Source organism: Lissotriton helveticus, chromosome 2_1 (genome assembly GCF_964261635.1).
Source record: "Lissotriton helveticus chromosome 2_1, aLisHel1.1, whole genome shotgun sequence".
Taxonomy (NCBI): domain Eukaryota; kingdom Metazoa; phylum Chordata; class Amphibia; order Caudata; family Salamandridae; genus Lissotriton; species Lissotriton helveticus.
The window spans coordinates 1,103,567,686-1,103,586,371 of record NC_136059.1 but is presented as its reverse complement, the minus strand read 5'-3'; the positions used below and the strand labels follow the sequence as shown (position 1 = coordinate 1,103,586,371).

The 18,686-nt window shown below is 45.1% G+C and overlaps 1 protein-coding gene across 1 annotated transcript in view; it reads right to left on the bottom strand.

Annotated features, from left to right (window-relative positions):
* Window positions 1–17,951, bottom strand: part of LOC144820204 (eosinophil peroxidase-like) — a 78,973-nt gene extending 61,022 nt beyond the window's left edge. The window contains exons 1-4 of the mRNA XM_078677812.1: window positions 17,876–17,951; window positions 13,737–13,830; window positions 9,941–10,116; window positions 7,845–7,965 (exon numbers count right to left, since the gene is read on the bottom strand). Of these exons, the coding sequence (XP_078533938.1) occupies window positions 7,845–7,965; window positions 9,941–10,116; window positions 13,737–13,830; window positions 17,876–17,951 (467 nt within the window). The remainder of the gene's footprint in view (window positions 1–7,844; window positions 7,966–9,940; window positions 10,117–13,736; window positions 13,831–17,875) is intronic.
* Between the last annotated feature and the right edge of the window lie 735 nt (window positions 17,952–18,686).

Here is an 18,686-nt window from a genome sequence, read left to right as displayed (position 1 = left end):
TGGAAGGGGTTGGAGAAATAAAATGTAATCATATTTAGAATTGTTGCCTCAGTTCCCATTTATTCTTTTAGGATATTACCTGTATCAAAGGCATCTGAAAGGTATAGTAGAAGATAATGGTAGGGGCTGCTCTATTTGAGGAAACAGAGTGTGTCGTCAAGCACTTGTTGTATTAAGGTCTATGTGATGCAGCCCTGCCTGATTGAAAGTAGTCCAGGAGGTTGTTTGTCTGGATATCAAAAGGAAGTTGTGAGACTACCCAGCTTTCTCTCATATGGCCTAGGAAGGAAACATCCATGGCAGTCCAGTAGTTGTTCAAGTTCCTGGAGTCTGCACATGCTTTTTACAGAAGGCAGGAGTATATCCCACTTTCAGACACTTTCAGACAATCTGGGAAGGAATCTCGCATAGCTTAAAAATTCACTAAAGTCGTCCAGAAGGGGAGCAGCTCTTTGACAAACTCATTACTAATGGATCCTGGCACAGAGCATTAAAGTGACTTGGCAGTTTAGTTTTGAGTAGCTCCGAGATCAATATTGCATCAACATCAGACCAGCAAGAATGTGCCTTACAGGTGAGCTGTTGGTCATCACGGTCAACAGACCGGGTGAAAGAGACCTCACGGGAATTTATTTTTTTTGCAGAGAAGAAAACAGTCTTCACACTTGTCTTTCGAAGCATGGGCAGTGGGTATGGAGGGTGGGTTTTTGACTGTTATATCACTTGGATGGGAAGCATTGAGTGATTCTTGGAGTCATCGGTTATATTTGAAGGACACATGGGGTTGCCAAATGGACAATGGGCACCACCTCCTTCATGAGTATTGGAGAAGGACTAAAAGTGTGGAAAAAAGGGCATTTCAGACTGGGACTTTGCTTGGTGAGAACAAGAGCACACAAGCTCGCCCAGGAGTAAAGAGGGTATCCCCTATAAAGTATAGATCAGTCCACATACTAGGGTCCATGTCCTCTGTTCATCTCTTCTTAAAGAACATAACAGCATTAAGAAACAAAATTAATGAGAGGGGACTTATAACTGAAAATGAGAGATGCACGTCTTCTTGTGCCAGCCCTAAAACACACACAAATGATGGAATGTAGAACAAATTAAACATTCACCCCCAGTCAAGATTTCTGGCATGAATTCTCTGTTCTTTTGCTCACCATGCCACCCCAGTTTAGACTCAGCCATGTGCAAATCAGTCTTGGCCCTGCTTTTCATGGGAACAGTCCAGCGCAAACTGTCAAGTCAGGTCCTCGCTGGACCAGAGACAAGCACCCTAGGACCTGTTTGGGAGTGTTAGACCTGGCACCATTGTGGTGGGACCCCCTGAATTTTTCCCTTTGCCTCCTGGGTTTTTGCAGTATGTTGGACTTTGTTTTTGCTAGTCTAGATGCTTAGGGCACTTTGCCACTGCTGTTCAGTGCCAAAGTGCCAGTGCTCCCTTTGTAAATTGTTGTTATTGATTGGTGTTTCCATGATTGGCTGATTTGATTTACTGGTCAGTCCCTAGTGCAGTGCACTGTGTGTACCCGGGGCCTGTAAATCAAATGCTGGTAGTGGGCTGCAGCACTGATTGTGCCACCCACATAAGCAGCCTGTAAATATAACTCTGGCCAGCCATTGTAGAGCCTGTGTGTAGTCTAGTACTGCCCTGTCTACTTGGAAAGTGTTCCCACTGCCAGGCCCTAACCTTCCCTTTTCCTACATGTTAGTCAATCACAAGGTAGGCCCAAGGTACCCCTGTTGTTAGGGTGCACTGTATGGAAAATGTAGGACATGCCCTGGTGTGTTTGGCCTGTCCTGTATGTGAATTACTGCCAGTTTTGTTTTTCTCTGTTGCAAGGCTACCTGTTTCCATAGGATAGAATGGACAGTTTGTTTATTACATCTTATAAACATAACTACCCCTGGGAACAAGGAGGGAATATAAAGTTATATACGCCTGAACCCGGAATGTTAAAATGCATCTTTTAGTTAAGATGATTTTTACATTCTGGTTTGAAAATACCACTTTTAGAAAGTAAGCATTTTCTTGCTTAGCCATACAGTGTGTCTCTGCTAGGTTTGTGTATTGCATGTCTGGCTTTTGGATGACAGGGGCTGGAGGGGAGTAGTGGCTCCAGAGAGCCTGATGAGTCAGGGCTAGGCTGCATTTAGAGTAAGGGGAGGAGATTTCCTTTCATCTGAATAGGCCTGGTCTGCCAAGGACAATGCTGTCTCCACCTCCTGCTAGGAAGTTGCACCAAAGAGGACAGAACCGGTTTTGACCAAGCACATGGCTTTTCTGCAACTGAGAACAAAGGATTTTGTAGTATAAATATTGGGGTCCAGACCCCAGATCTTGAGATTACTTCTGGAAATCAAGAGGAACCTTTGCAAAGGAGAAGAGCCGGAGAAGCTGAGGAGGAATATTGCCCCTGTGCTGTTTGCTGTCTGGGGTTGGCCTGCAGTGGCTTCTTGCTACTAAGGAAATGAGAAAGGACTTTGCTGTTTGCTTTTTCCCATGCTTGAGAAAGATCTCCAAGGGCTTGGAGTGAGCTTGCCCCTTTTTCACTAGGTCTCAGGAACATCAAAGACCTCACCAAACTTCTGGGCACCATGTCTGGAACCGCTGATTTCAGTTGCCTGGAAAAGAAAAAGGCAACCGACTATGTCACTGAGTCCGTCGCAGGAGTCCGTGTCCTGAAGGCACCGCAGAGCACACCACCTCGTTTCGCAATGTAACTCTGGTCTCACCGACTCCGTCAACGAGCCGCTGCTTGCACCGCGTCTTGTGGGCAGCACACTCTGCAACACTTCACTACACGCTGCACTGACATCTTTGACTCAGTCACTGCCCGACTGAAACATTGACCGGGTCCGTCGCCGCATCATGACCTGCCAGCACTGCACCTCACCCTGCAACGTAAGCCTTGGTCTCACCGACTCTGTCAACAAGCCATTGCCTGCACCGAGTCGTGAGGACATCACACGCTGCAACGCTTCCATCTTACATCGCAACTGCGATGGTTGCCCCGGAATGGCTCGTACCATTGTGTCGGCCGCAACAACAAAAGGTACTGTCTCCGAGTCTGTCGACGCTTTGGCTAACCCGTATCGGCGTGGTTGGCAGGAATTGTTAGACGCTGCCGTATTTAGTATCGTGGTAGCCCGCACAGAGCTAATAAGTCAGAGGAACTGTTTTTTCATGTTTTTCCTGCCTTTTGAAGGTTATTTTGCACAGTAACTAATTTTAAGAGTATTGTATGGTGGATTTTTGTTGTGATCTTGTTTTGATTGAGATAAAGATTACTTACTTTTATAAACTGGTATTGTCCATTTGTAGTGTTTTCACTGTATTCCTCAATGTATTCAAAAATGCTTTATCCACTGCCTCTGACATAAGCCGGTCTGCTCTGGCCAAGCTACCAAAGGGGGTGAGTAGGGGTTATGTTAGAAGTGTATCCCCCTTACCCTGACTAGGAAGAAAGGTCCCTACTTGGACAAAGATATCTCCCCCTGCCAACTAGATACCCCCATTTCTAACAGGGGAATCACTCCTAATCAACCAGGCTAGCTTGAATCCGGTGCACAGTGAGCCGGGAACCATGTCTGGGCATACCCAGCACGGTTAGGGTGAACAACACAAACACAAGGGGATGATGGATGGGGTGCTGCACCTTTTCAGACACTCACCCCCAATCACAGATCTGGGGTAAATTCATTGTTCTTTTGCTCACCATGCCAGCATTCTGTCCATCAATTGTTGCTACAGTATTCCTCTGTAATGTTAATGTCTTTCTGAGAACCACATGAGCAAATATTCCATACAGCGCTTTTGACAAGAGCTGTAATGTTTATGGTTTTGGTGTCAGGAAACCACATTGTCTCTTGTTTCTGTTGTCATTAGGTTTTCTGGTGGCCAAAGGCCAGAGTGAATTAAATCTGAAAATGGTCAGACCAGTCCACTAGTATGAGGTCTTTGGCAGACAAAGGTATATCCTTTGAGAAGAGCAGATGAAGAAGGTAGGCCTTAAACTATAAGGAGTTTTAAAAGCGTTGTATGAAAATGCTGTCAACAAGGAAAGAAGGCAATAGATTGACCGATTGGTATTGGATGTCACTCCAATACAGATGAAATAACAGAGGGAAATGCTGGCCTCAGGAAACAACAGTTGAAACATAATGAAGTCCATGCACTCTTCAATAAATGTGTTATCTTTACTAGGGGGGGGTAGATGACATTTTGTCTGGGAGTAAATGCCTTATGAGTGAATATCTCCTTTGATAGGCATTGGAAGATGTCATACAAAACAGCAGGAAGTTTTCAGAAGCCTAATGTGATCTTATGAATAAGAACTACTCCACCACCATGCCTGTCCTCTCAGTTACACCGTTTAGGGAAATACTGCTAGGGGAGAAGGATGTTGAAGGACTCGGAGAGCCCTATTCCAGGTATGACTAGGTTTTCAAGGTTGAAATTCAAGATGGTGTTAGAAATCTACATACAGTACTTTACTACTGAACAGGTGTGCAGCATGCATTAAAGAAAATAGTGTCTTGTAATGAACACAGGGTTGTGCAGCTGACTGTTAAGTATTGAAATCAGGTTCCTTCCTCCTAAGTTATGGGTAGGTGTGGGGAGGTCTATTGTTTATAATAACTGGGATGATGGAGTTTAATGGGTTTGGTCACTTACCTGTTTAGCATTGGTGCATGTGATTATCTGGCTTTCAACTAGTTCACAGAGTCTATATAAACTTCAACAACTTTTCAAATGTCTCTATCATTGAGAGAGGATTGTTTTCTCCTGAGGCAAGGTTCACAATTACATCTTGATAGTCTATCTTTCTGGATTATTTATCTGGGCCATTGGTTGGGTTGGTAGATGAGGTGGGACCTGAGATAAATCTTCAATTCAAAGGAGATTGTAGATCTGGAGAGGGAGAAAAAGTGTAGTTCTTGGAGATAAAACTTGGATTGCCCTACCAGGCTGGGGACTGAGTCTGTGAGATGGGGCTTTGATTGGCCTGATGGGTTACAGGATTAAACTGGCGCACTAGAAATGAATGTAGGCTGAGTGTTACCTAAGGAATAAGCAGAGGAGAATGATTTTGGGGACCATGAAAGTTAGGATGCATTGGAGGAATTTGGGAGATAATCAGACGGTTTGAAAAGAGAGAACGTTGGAGGGGCCGTAAGGTTGTAGGCAGAGGGAGGAATTTACTATAGGGTTTATACTAACACAGCTTCCAGGCGAAAGAGATGGAATTTGTTCATGTCCATAAAGCTGAAGGTGAGTACAGTTGGGCTTACTATTGCTGCTAGAAATAAATGAGGTCCAAAATCATAGTCTATATTCTAGCTAATTTCATAGTTTCCTATTGCAGTGAAGGGCACTGTGTGACAGTTTCATTAAATACTGTTTTACTGCAAGATTTGGTGTGGGTTAGTACTGGGTTCTTTTGAGGAAAGGTGACTAGTAGTCTTTTTTCTGGACAGATTATTTTTCATATAGTTGGTGGAGGTACTCTTTTCCAGCATCAGAGGGAGATTCATTGATTCATGGCTGGAAAACTTGCAGAGGTAGACGAGCAGAGGGAAGTACTTAAAACAAGATGGTGGGTTTAATAGAGACAGGTCAATCGTATCAAGTCCAGCCTCACGCCTTAAAAGGAGGCAGAGGGTGCCCGGCTTGGGACAGTCGTTAAGACAGTCAAGCTTGAGCTCAGGTTTAAGAACTCGGCATTGCAGACGCAGTAGGTGGGCAATCATTGACTCTTGATGGGCAGTACCAGTGATGTAGGTGGAGCAGGGTGAGTGCAGGAGCAGTGGAGGCCTCCTCTCCTGGTCACTACTGGCTCTGTTCCCTGCTACCAGCTCCTTTAGCATGAGGCTGTGCCAGCACTCACCTCAGCCTTCCTCCATGAACCACAGGCTCTTTAAGGCAGTAGCATTTCATCTCGCATCCAGCTTGGCCATGGGGACGAAGGAGCCATTGGCTTTTCATGCAATTACAAGTGACCAGAGAGCAGGTGGGACTGAAAACCTCTTTGGATTCTCAATCAGGTCTCATAACTTGCAGCTGCATTCCTGGATGGGATGTCCTGAGAAGAATTTTAACCTAATGTTTCCAAGGGTAGAGGAGCTTGTAGTGGAGCTTCCGTCCTTGTGGTGGCTATTTTGTGAGAAATAGCAGCTGCTTAGATGTATAATATAATATGATTTTCATTACACCAGCTTTTGTGTGTATGAACTACTAAAAACATTTCTTTAAACTGTCTTTTATAATATGAAGTGTCCTGTTGATGAAAACATATTTAGCCCAGCTTGAGTTGCAATGGTTTAAAATTACTATGCAGTAAATGATGCATTCATTCATGTAGTCATTCTTCTATTCATTCAGATGATGCTTTTGTGATATAAAACAATGGGCCAGATGTAGGTAGGTTTATACCGGTCGGTAACGGCCGATTTCGGCCGTTACCGACCGGTAAATGGATTTTGAGATGTAGGGGGCATATTCTTACAGAATCGGTATTTTTACCGATTCGGTAAATTTGAGATGTAGGTGGGACTCTTCTGAGTCCCACAAGCCTTACCGAATCGGTATTTTACCATCAAATCCAATTTGATGGTAAAATACCGATTCCGGTGTGCATGCACATGTGTGCATGCACACCTCTGCCATGTGACAGGCAGACCTGCCCTTGGGGCATGTATGCCTGCCACATGGCACCCGAGCCTGTTTTGGGGGGGCCAGAGGGTGTCAAAGTGACACCCCCTGCACCCTTGTGAAATTTGGTATTTACCAATTCGGTAAATACCGATTCGGTAATGCCCATTCATTCCTATGGGCTTCAAAGCCCAAAGGAATGAATGGGCATTACCGGTCGGTATTTACCGAATCGGTAAATACCGAATTTTACCGATTCGGAAAAAAACATCTGGATTGTCCTACATCTCCCCCCTTCATATTTACCGACTCTTAAATACCGAATCGGTAAAATTCGGTATTTAAGAGTCGGTAAATATTATTTACCTACATCTAGCCCATTGTCCTTACAACAGTAAGAATCTACTCAACAGGTGATACACCTCCTCCTCTGAAATGGCAAGTGACATTCAGAAAGACAGGTGTCACCTTATCACAGGCTGTACTCAATTCCCCCAAACTACATTTGGTTCTGTGCATGTTCCACTAAGAGCATCCAGCCTGAATCCCATATTAACGATACTATACAGCAGCAGAGGACTAGCAGCAAATTCCCTGTTTGAGGGGATCTCTGTGTCCTAAGGAATTTATCGTGCTAAACATTACATGAACCCTGTGTATGACAGTCTCCAACTGAGGACCAGGTGCTCATATCTAGAGTCGCTGGAATTATGCGGCAGAAGATGGCGTAATTATATGGCTGGGTTTACGAAATTATGTTTCAAGAAACACCAAATTATGTGGCGTAATGGGGTAGATTTTCGGATAGTACTACTTCATTATGTTGTAATATTTACACTTATTAACACTGTCTGGGCATGGGGTGCATCTCATTGGTACATCTAAACATAGCTATTAGCAACAGAACGCTGACCAGTGTACTTTGGCAAAGGGTCCACACACTGCGTGGCAAAACACGGCAAGGCGTTTTGACAAATTTCTGAACTGTCTGAGCTCAGAACAATTTTTTTTGTTCAAATCTGGAGACCATGCAACAGATGATGGATTATGTAACAATTGCGGCAGATCCATGATTATGCGGAAAAACACCACAGCCGCACAGTTACACAACTCCAGTGGCCCCCTTATAGCTCAGAGTGACCCACAGGCATTATATGTCAAAGGAAGCCAAGGTGAGCACAGTTACCTGTTGTTGCATTCGCCAGTGATGGTTCTGTATCGACTGTTTGGACAAGCTGTCGGCATTGACTGATAGGCACACCCAGTGACCTTGGAGACGGAGTGAAGCTGTTCAGCAGTGAGGATATCTGCAAACGGTTACAGCAAAAGTATTATTGAATTGTTACTAATCCTCCCAACCCCTATATTACTGAATATATACTTTTTAACTCCCCCTACATTTGCCAAACCATTCCAATCCCTGTTTTCTTTTAATTGTGTTTTTCCATGCTTGCCTAATTCAGGCACTTTTATCAAAATTATTTTCCCAAAGAATCCTTAATTGATTATATTGGGAGCTGTTTTACTGGTCATCTCAAATTGTTCCTTAATCTGCGCATAGTCTTGTCTTCTTTAAGTACAAAATGTACAAAGTGCATTCTGGAAAATGTAAGAGAAATATGGCACTGTACAAAAAAATATCCAAATAAGATTGGAAGGATATATGTTTGATAAACAAAAGGATAAATAACTTTGGGAACATTTTATATCTATTACAAATTTAAAAATGGCGAAAATTACAAATACAACCACAATGGAAATTACGAATAATCAGTAGAATAGATTTTTCAAGAAAGAGGTCACGGGACGATAACAAGCCTGCAAAAATCTACCCAAAGAAATGTGTTTTTAGTGCATTTCAAGAAACAATTACTGAGGAGATTGTGAGGATTTCAACTAACAACGAATTTAAAAAAATATAGTACAACATCAGGACATGTTTCATTTTAAAACTTTTGTCTATTGAAATAGTGGTTTGTCAACACAAAATATGCCCTTACTGGTGTTGTTATACCTCAAGTGCACCAAACTAGACTATGGAGGCTGCGTGAGAGACCGACCCAGATCCCTTCCCAAAAGCAAAGTCTTTTTCAGAGAGAGTGTCTTCCACCCACCAACAAAGCCTTCTCTACCACCCCTTCCTAAACTCTGGGAATGGAGAATTAAGGGAATTTGGCTTTCAAGAGACATGTTCTGTTGGTCATAGGCTTTGGTCGTACTTAGAGGACTTGGGTCTCTCTCTGCCCATCAAGGCAAGACTTGGAACCAAAACCGGCACTGGCGAACTGCTCGTCTGGCCCCCTGGGGGAAGGAGGTGGGTGCCGCCGACCTGTTTGCTAGGGCTGGTTTCGGACAATGATTGCAGGTACAGGTTCAAGTCAGTCAGAGTCTCCATTACTGCAAGACAGTGGTTGCAGTGAATGTCAGGTCTTCTAACCCATTCCACAATGGCCACTGATCTGCCAGGGATAGCTTGTAATAGGAATTTCTTTCCGCTTGCCTACATTCTTATTTATACTCAACATATTCTAATCTCTTACTGGTTCCACTAAACAAGCTGCTTATTGTTGTACTTCTTTGATATGCAGTACAGTCTATTGTTGGTAGTACTCGGTGTCCTCTGGTTGGAGACACTCTGAACATTCTCTCAGGGGTTGTGTGGAGCCTCCTTTGGTTGGTTAATGTCTGAACTGTCTCTCTTTGGTTGCAATACAAAGTCTTTTGGTAGCTTTGCTGAACATTATCTAGTTGGCAATACTTAACAATCTACTACTCGTTGTACTAAGCAGTCTGTCAGTGTTGTGTTAGAATGAACTAACTCCTCCTTCCTCATGGCCAAGACCTAGGACGCCCTGCCGCTCCACCTCAGACAGACAACATTGTTCCATATCTTCGCAAGAAACCTGGCACTTCGACCGACCCCCTCCTTGATGGAATGGACCCTGCCCCCTCCCTACCCCCAGCCTCTTGAGACCCTTACGGGTGAGTAGTCGCGCTTAACAAACCCTTGATTCATTGATTGATTGACTATCAGTGGTTGTATCTGATGTCCTGCAGTTGAATAACCCGCTGATGAGTCTCTCACTGCTTGCAAAGGGCAGCCTCTTGCTAGCTATAATATATAATATCTGATAATTAATACTAAACAGTCTTTTAGTGCTTACACTAAACAGTTTGCCAGTGGCTGTACTGGGCCCTCTCTGGTTGGTTTGACTAAGCAGCACTTTGCTAATTGCTAGTTAGTGAACAGTCACTTGCCATGGTTATTCATCAGTTTCTTACCTGTGATATTGAAGGGCCTCTGGTAGGAGTTCTCCACCCTCTCCTTCAACAACTGGAAGGTGGTCTCCATATAATCCGCTGCCCGGATGGCGGTCCTGCTTCCTGCCACCGGCTGCTTGAAGAAAGCCATGATGTCCGAGGGCGAGAGGCTCCCCTGCTTCAGTTTGTTCTTTAAACTGGGAAGAGAAAATATAATTTGGGTCTGGTCAATTCGTTGTGTCTTTAATTTTTAGTTAAATGTGTCAATTGCCAGTGCTACAAATTAAGACATTGTTCTACACACAGATCATAAGCAGCACCGCAGCAGTGCAAACCTCGCGGCTGAGGACTGGACCTACATATCTTAAAGTTCAGATTCACTTTTATCTTCATCAAAGAAGTGAGCTTTGTAGAGCAGTTACTCTTTTCATTGCTAGATATGAAACTAACAAGTGTACCCCTTTTCTCTTGTTTTATTAAACTAACTTCTCTAGAACAATGTGTTCCTCACATACTGTAGCTCCCCATTAGGACAGATTTCCAAATTGTGAGCTTGGACAGGAGGTTCTTGCAGGCAAAAGTAGAAAGACAAAGTTTTAGCCTAAGAATAACGTGTTCTAGACTAGTCTTGACAATTTGAATTTCTGATGTGCAAAGAGTCTACACATTATTAACCAGTTTAAGGTTATTGTCATTGAGAGCCCTTGAACAGTCCTCCAGTGATCCTCCAATAGAATAAATATTAGGAGCAGATCATCTGTGTATTGTAGTAACAGGACTGTATCACTAAATAACTTGCCTACTTGGTTTTCTACAGACCACCATTCGTCTCAATACCTGTTTAGTAAATTGAAATAGTCAATACTAAGGTCCATGTTAAGTGCCCTGTAAATGCTGATTTGTGCACACATAGGAGTTCATGCCTGAATTAAGATGCCGAGTTTTGAAATAATTACAACACCTGACTTATTTTTGCCCGCACAATTTTTTGCAGCTTATACCTCAGTGGAATTTATGGGGGTAATACCATCAAACTCCACATTTGTAGCCCTAGAAAAAGAAGGCCGAAGCGCTGAGTTTCAAGCTAGCCTGGCTGATGAGGGGTGATATACCAAAACCGGTTCCAGGATGCTTGTTTTCCAGTCCAGGGAGGACCTGGCCTGGCAGTTCGGGCTGGACTGTTACTATGAGGAGCAGGGTCAATGCTGATTTACATATGGCTGGGTCTAGACTGGAATGGCGTGGTGAGCAAAATAATGATGGATTATACTCATATCTGAGACTAGGGGTGAATGTTTGACAATGTTCAGCATTCCGTCGACAATCTTTTTGTGTTGCATATCCTAAAGTTGTGCCAAAAAATATCAATACCATGGGGTTATGTTCTTGCACTATTCTGATTTCCACACTTCGGAATGAGGGCTAATGTGGTACCACTACATATTTTTGCCTTCTCTGTGGTTTGTAAACTCTGCATGTGCAGTGTCTTTGCCGGCACTAATTCCATCAGATTTTACATGGTAACAATAATGTGGTGAATCACAGTAAAACTCAAAACACAAATTTGGCTCAAAGTGCCCACTCGTAATCAGGGCAAGGAGGTCTTTTAATAAATGGGTGCACTGTTACTAAATCCTGCAAATTTGGACAGCTGGCCTCAGGAAAAAGACGTCCCTACATCATTTCTGCATGATCTCTTTAGGTGTGAGGAATGAGGAGTGGAGTTAGTCGTCACGGTATCAAGAACTGAAGTAAAGTAGGGGTGGCATACGTCACCGGCAGAGAGAAATGTGGTACAACACACATGGCTACCCCTGTACACAGAGCAAACATAGCTCCTGATGTAGAGTTGGAGGCGTGTACTCCATCACAAATGTGATGGATATCCCATCCACCTTATTACAAGTACCTTAGGATATACACTTGTTATAAGGCAGACGTGATAGTCATCATCTTTGTGACACAGTAATCTGTCCTCTAAACTAGATTAGGCCCACAGTATCACCAGTAGCAATGAATGATTCACCATCGGAGAGAGACGAGGTGTGACACACAAGGGCAGGGTAGTCTAAGCCACCCTACATACACCGAACAGACATAGTATCACCAGCAGCAGTAAATGCTTCATCATCGGAGAGGTGGCACACACAAGGGCAGGGTAGACTAAGACACCCCACAGACATAGTATCACCTGCATCAATGAGTGCTTCACCATCGGAGAGAGGAGAGGTGAGACACACATACAGGGTAGAATAAGCCACCCCACATACACAGAACAGACATAGTATCACCAGCAGAAATGAATGCTTCACCATCGGAGAGAGGAGAGGTGTGACACACAAGGGCAGGGTAGACTAAGCCACCCGCATACACAGAACAGAAATAGTATCACCAGCAGCAATTAATGCTTCATCAGAGAGAGGAGAGGTGTGACACACAAGTGCAGGGTAGCCTAAGCCACCCCACATACACAGAACAGATGTAGTATCACCAGCAGCAATGAGGGCTTCACCATCGGAGAGAGGAGAAGTGAGACACACATACAGGGTAGACTAAGCCACCCCACATACACAGAACAGACATAGTATCACCAGCAGAAATGAATTCTTCACCATTGGAGAGAGGAGAGGTGAGACACAAAAGGGCAGGGTAACCTAAGACACCCCACACACATAGTATCACCTGCAGCAATGAGTGCTTCACCATCGGAGAGGGGAGAGGTGCGACACATGGAGGGCAGACTAAACCACCCAACATAAATAGAACAGACATAGTATCACCAGCAGCAATGAATGCTTCACCATCGGAGAGAGGAGAGGTGTGACACACAAGGGCAGGGTAGACTAAGCCACCGCACAGACACAGAACAGACATAGTATCACCAGCAGCAAGGAATTCTTCATCAGAGAGAGGAGAGGTGTGACACACAAGAGCAGGGTAGCCTAAGCCACCCCACATACGCAGAACAGACGTAGTATCACCAGCAGCAATAAATTCTTCATCAGAGAGAGGAGAGGTGTGACACACAAGTGCAGAGTAGCCTAAGCCACCCCACATACACAGAACAGATGTAGTCTCACCAGCAGCAATGAGGGCTTCACCATCGGAGATAGGAGAGGTGAGACACACATACAGGGTAGACTAAGCCACCCCACATACACTCAGCAGTGGTGCATGCTTCACCAGCAAATACCAGAGAGCCTAAGAGGAAGTGGTGCTCGATAAGAGGTGGCGGATCTCAATCGGGTGCATATAGAGCGAATCTCGTGGATTCATGGGAATTCCGATGGCGGAATGATAGATTCAGCAGTGATGGAAGCTCCAAAGGGCTAAGTTAGAATTTGTGCAGTTATGATTGCTCTAAAAGGGCAGGTCAGAGTTCAGAGATTTAACAATGATAGGATTTCTGGTGGTGATCTATGGTGAATTCCCTCTTCACTCTAACAGTGATGGCAGCTGTAGAGGGACGAGTTGAGAGATTAAAGGCCAGACAACGGTAGTTGCCTATTTTGAAGGGGCAGGTTCTAAAACATGTTATGGTGGCAGCTCTGAAAGAGCATCATGGGTAGTAGTGGCAGCTCTGAATGTGCAGGAACGAGAAGGTCAGAGACCAGAAGACAGGAAGTGATGTCAGCTTTGATGGTGAAAGATGGAGGTTCAGAAGTTGAATAAAGAATCCTGAAGGGACATGTCAGACTTCGGAATCAGACAGGCAGTCTGCGCCTGATGGCAGTGGTGTTACACCTCTCTGTTACTCCCACACTTGGGGAATTTGCCTATAGATATAATCAGCAATACCCAAACCTTCGTGACTCACGTTTGGCGCGTGTGCTTGTAGGCGGCATCCACCAGGTGCTTGGCTTCTTCAGCACACCTCAGAATGAAGGAAGTCTCCACCTCTTCCTGCCCATCTGCAAAGATGAAATTCAAATTAAAACACAGAGTGGTGCCGTTTATAAGAAGAGACTACAGTCTGACACTTATCTGCAAGTACTGCTGTGAAACTAACAGTACCTGCCCGAATTCAGCCTATGTAATGAAAAAACAAACTACAGCCGTTTAATTCGCCCAGTGTATCATGCTATTTTCAGGAGAAAATACAATTTTCAATAGGCTTTCTCACAGTTGCCGTGGAATTCTATACACAAAAGCGTGGGAAGAGTTCGAGGGAGTAAACCTTTCCAGTTTATTAATAAATGTATCCATTGTTCCTTGAAATCAAAACAGACAGCACAAGAAATAGAGAATTAAAGAAACAAAGCAAAGAGCAAAGCCAGGAAAAAAAGCAAAAAGAAGTTGGAAGGAAAAAGGCGGTGTGGAGACAGGGAAAGGTAAAAAATGCTTAAGGAAAACAGTCAGGTGAGAAGTAGGCAAAAGTACATGGGGACGATGGGAAAGAGAGTAAATAAAACAACCAAGGGAAATGAGACACAGACAGCAGATTTGTAACAAGTTTTGACAAAGCCCACCGGTCTCAGTTTTTTTAAACAAGAATTGTAAAAGCCAATACATATGGTTGTAACTGGAAATTAGCTTTGCTAATGCTTGTTACTAGCGATGTCTCCAATCAGAGGTAAGACCTATCTGTAGAATCCTGCAGAATCTTAGGTAGTTACTAGTGGTCACTTGAGTCAGAGAAAAATTCTTACTGCAGTAGTCTTCATGGATTCAAACCCATATCCTGTTTCTGTTTCAGACTGGAGTACCTTTGGTCATTTGAAGAGGTCACTGTGGTAAGAAACAGAACTTTTCTCTAGCAGACTGCAGTGCCGTAGGTGTTTACAAAATATCAGGCTACAGTAGCATGGGTTAGTAAACCGAGGTCCTGGACTCGGAAACAAATTATTTCAGGAGCAGGTGGAGTATTTTGTGTTATTACTATAGGTTCTGGAATCCATCACAAATAGTTTCCTGTAGCAGTTTGCAGGACCTCAGATCGCCACTAGAGGTTCACAGAGTCCCCCCTTTCTGGAGTAGACTGCAATGCCTGAGAACTGGTCAAAGGGGGTCACTGTGTACACGCTTCGGGCGTGACTCAGGGCACTCATGAGTCGTGATGCCCCGGCCAGGGCTGGCCTTGGGCATGGGTGAGCTGAGCTCAGGGCGCCGTTATTCAGATGGCCGCATCTGGGCACTGCCTGACTTAATGTCATGCAAAGAGCAGCGCGTCCATTCCACTTGATCTCAGTCGAGCGAGTCCCATTAAAGACTTTGTAATCAGCCCTTAATGTACATCAGTGCAGCAGCCATATATCACCCATTCATAACAGACACCTCCCACCCTCATGGCAGGCACATCTCACCGACTCACAGAAGGCATATCTCACCCACCCACAGCATAGCAGACACATCTCACCCACTCCTAGCAGCCATACGTCACCATTCATAGCAGACACCTCACTCACTTATGGCAGGTACATTTTACCCACCCATAGCATAGCATAGACATCTCACCCACTCATAGCAGGCATATCCCACCCACTCATAGCAGTCACAGCTCACCCACTCACAGCAGGCGTATCTCACCCACTCATAGCAGGCATATCCCACCCACTCATAGTAGGCACAGCTCACCCACTCATAGCTGGCGTACCCGACCCACTCATAGCAGGCATATCTCATCCACTCATAGCAGCCACAGCTCACCCACTCACAGCAGGCGTATCTCACCCACTCATAGCAGGCATATCCCACCCACTCATAGCAGTCACAGCTCACCCACTCACAGCAGGCGTATCTCACCCACTCATAGCAGGCATATCCCACCCACTCATAGTAGGCACAGCTCACCCACTCATAGCTGGCGTATCCCACCCACTCATAGCAGGCATATCTCATCCACTCATAGCAGCCACATCTTACCCTGACTGACACCGCCTGTCTCTGCACTATCAATCCCTTTAGTACCCATGCGTCACCCACTACCTGACCGGACATGTCTCGCCGTGCCACTGCCGGCCTCGAGGAGACATTAGCTCTACTCACTGTAACATTCATTATAACATTCATTGTAACTGAGAGTCAGTGAGTCCCCTCCTGCCCGACGTCACGGCTGCCTCTGGCCTCTACCCTCACACTCTGTCACCTTTCCGCCCAGGAGCTCTCAGTCCGCACAGATCTCACCCTCGTCCAGCAGTTTAGAGCCCAGAGTGTCCTCGGCAGCGGTCTCACCCCCTGACACCCGCCGCACAGGGCACTCTCCAAAGCCGGTGCACTAACTCGGGGCACAACCTGTAGATCAGTGTTTCCCAAACTGTGGTCCGCGGACCCCCAGGGGTCCGTGACACATTCCCAGGGGGTCCATAGGCAACAGTTTTAAAAGCACAGAAACGTTTCTTGTATAATTAGCAGCCTTCCAGCAACAATAAAAGTGTCAAGAGAATGCCAGTGATTAATGCACCTGCTGGAGCTGAGGAGAGTTTTGTTCAGTGGCAGCTTTGATTGAACTAATGTAACACAGAGGGTTAATGTGCCTACTGCAAAGAACGTGTATCATGCATCTTAAAAAGCAGTATTTTATGTGCATAGGTTCGTGGTTACTGCTTTTGTCACAGTAATTCTTTTGTTACTGTGCACTTCATAAGTGACAATCATAATCTAGCAGACGGACCTATAAACTGTCATCAAAGAGCTGCTTGCAAACTGCATGGTACAAGTTATTAACTTATATTTTTTCCCCAGTTATTCATTATCCTGATGCTGCTAAAAATATTTATTTGGGTGGAAATGCATTTTTAATGTTAAAGTCAGTGCTAGCCACTGTGTTATGTTCTGAATCCTGAGTTTGTGCTTTTCCAGACCAAGCGCTCTTTAAACATTTTATATACACACTGATTTACATGTATGATTCAATGTCTCTATATGTGTGTGATGTAAAGTGCTCTAACATCCTACAATGGTAAGAGAGATGCTATAAGACAAATGAAATACATGTGACAGAGAGCCTATTACTTCAATATAAAATACTAAGTGCCAGATGTAGGATCTGTTTTTTATATGCGCGAACGGGTTCGCGAACCCGTTTATGCATGCAAAAATCTATTGAGCCATGTACATAGCCTATTTTGCGAGTCGCAATTTGTTTGCGACTCGCTAAATAGGTTTTGCAACTTGCTATTTGGAAGGGGCATTCCCTTCCAAATAGGGAGTCTCAAAACCATGTACAAATGTTTTGCGGTCACAAAACAGTCGCATTTACCATCTACTTCAAGTAGATGGTAATGCATTCGCAAATGGAAAGGGGTCTCCAGGGGATCCCTCCCCCTTTGCAAATGCATGCAAAATTATTTTTTAAGGGCAGGCAGTGGTCCCAGGGACCTGCCCTTAGAAAATGAAACGAAAAGGTTTAAGTTTCTTTTTTATTTTAAATGCATGGTAAACAGGCTGCATTTTTTTTAACTGCTTTATTTAAAGCAGTCCGAGACATGGTGGCCTGCAGAGCCCAGCAGGCCACCATCCCTGGGAGGGCTGGCATTCACAATGGGCTCGCAAATTGCGAGAGGCTCATTTAATATTAATGAACCTTGCAATTTGCAACCCCATTGGGAATCCCAAACAGTGTTAAACACACTGTTGTACATTTCATTTAGGGACTCGCAATTTGCCACTCGCAATGTGTCGCCAATTGCGAGGCGCTAAATGAAATGGTCGTACATCTGGCCCCAAAAACCTTAGTACTTTGAGTATTTGTTTTGTGTGAACACGTGTGTATTTTTTTAGACTTACTGTTTTAATTTTGAAATTTAACTCATACAAATTGCTTGGGGGTCCCCGGCTTCCAATGGTGATTAAATGGGGGTCCTCAGGAGTCAAAAGTTTGGGAACCACTGCTGTAGATTATAGGGTAAAAAAACATGGCAGCCCCGACTCCACCTTTCATTCTTTACAGTTTTACCAGCATGTTTCAGGAATGAACGCTCAGGGGCGAGTAGAGGCGGCTGCAGGACAAGGCCTTACCGTAGAAAGAAGATGCTGCTGTTTGCAAGAAACCCAGTGCCAGCAGCAACCGGAGGGCAGCTCTCACGGGACCCATGGCTGAAAGACAACAAGGGACAGAGTTAGAGACGGCCTGCCCGACCCCCCACCTACCCCCGGCAGCCCCCAGCATCAACATGCACAGGGAGGGCTTTGAAAGAGTGGGGCGCTCGGTCCCCAGCGCCCCAAGCATCCCCGCCTCTCACCATCTCCATCTGACCCCAGTGCCTGGCAAGGCTCACGCTGCAGGGGGCACGGATGCTTTACATTAAGGGTCGTGACCTCTCGTGACACAGCCTCCTTGACGTCACTTGTGCCCTCTGATGGGCATTAAAGATGATGTACAGGGCCTGGTTCCATCAGATGGGGGAAGCCTGACCCCCGGGGGTACAGACAGGGGCTGGCATACTGCACCCAGGGTCACAGAAGAAAACGGGATTCAGCGCCAGTCACAGGACCTGTGCGGGCACCGGTCACCCCACCCACAGAGATGCTGTGCCAGCCAGGTACAGCCCTGGCACAGGGCCAATGCGCCGGTGCTGGAGTTGCATAAAGCGCTGTACAGAAATATGTCTATACCATAATATACAATAGTGGAGGTCGACGAGCGCTACATCTCTCGTGTCTATGTCCTCTCTCGGACAGTGAGTCTCTTATCCCCGCTGCTCTCACTCACACAGGGTACAGACAGGACGAATCTCTTACCTGCTGGTAGGTTGACTATACGGTGTGTGGCCTCTCAACTGCTCTGCTCTCTGACTGGCGCCGTGCGGAGACAACGATCCCCTTCGTT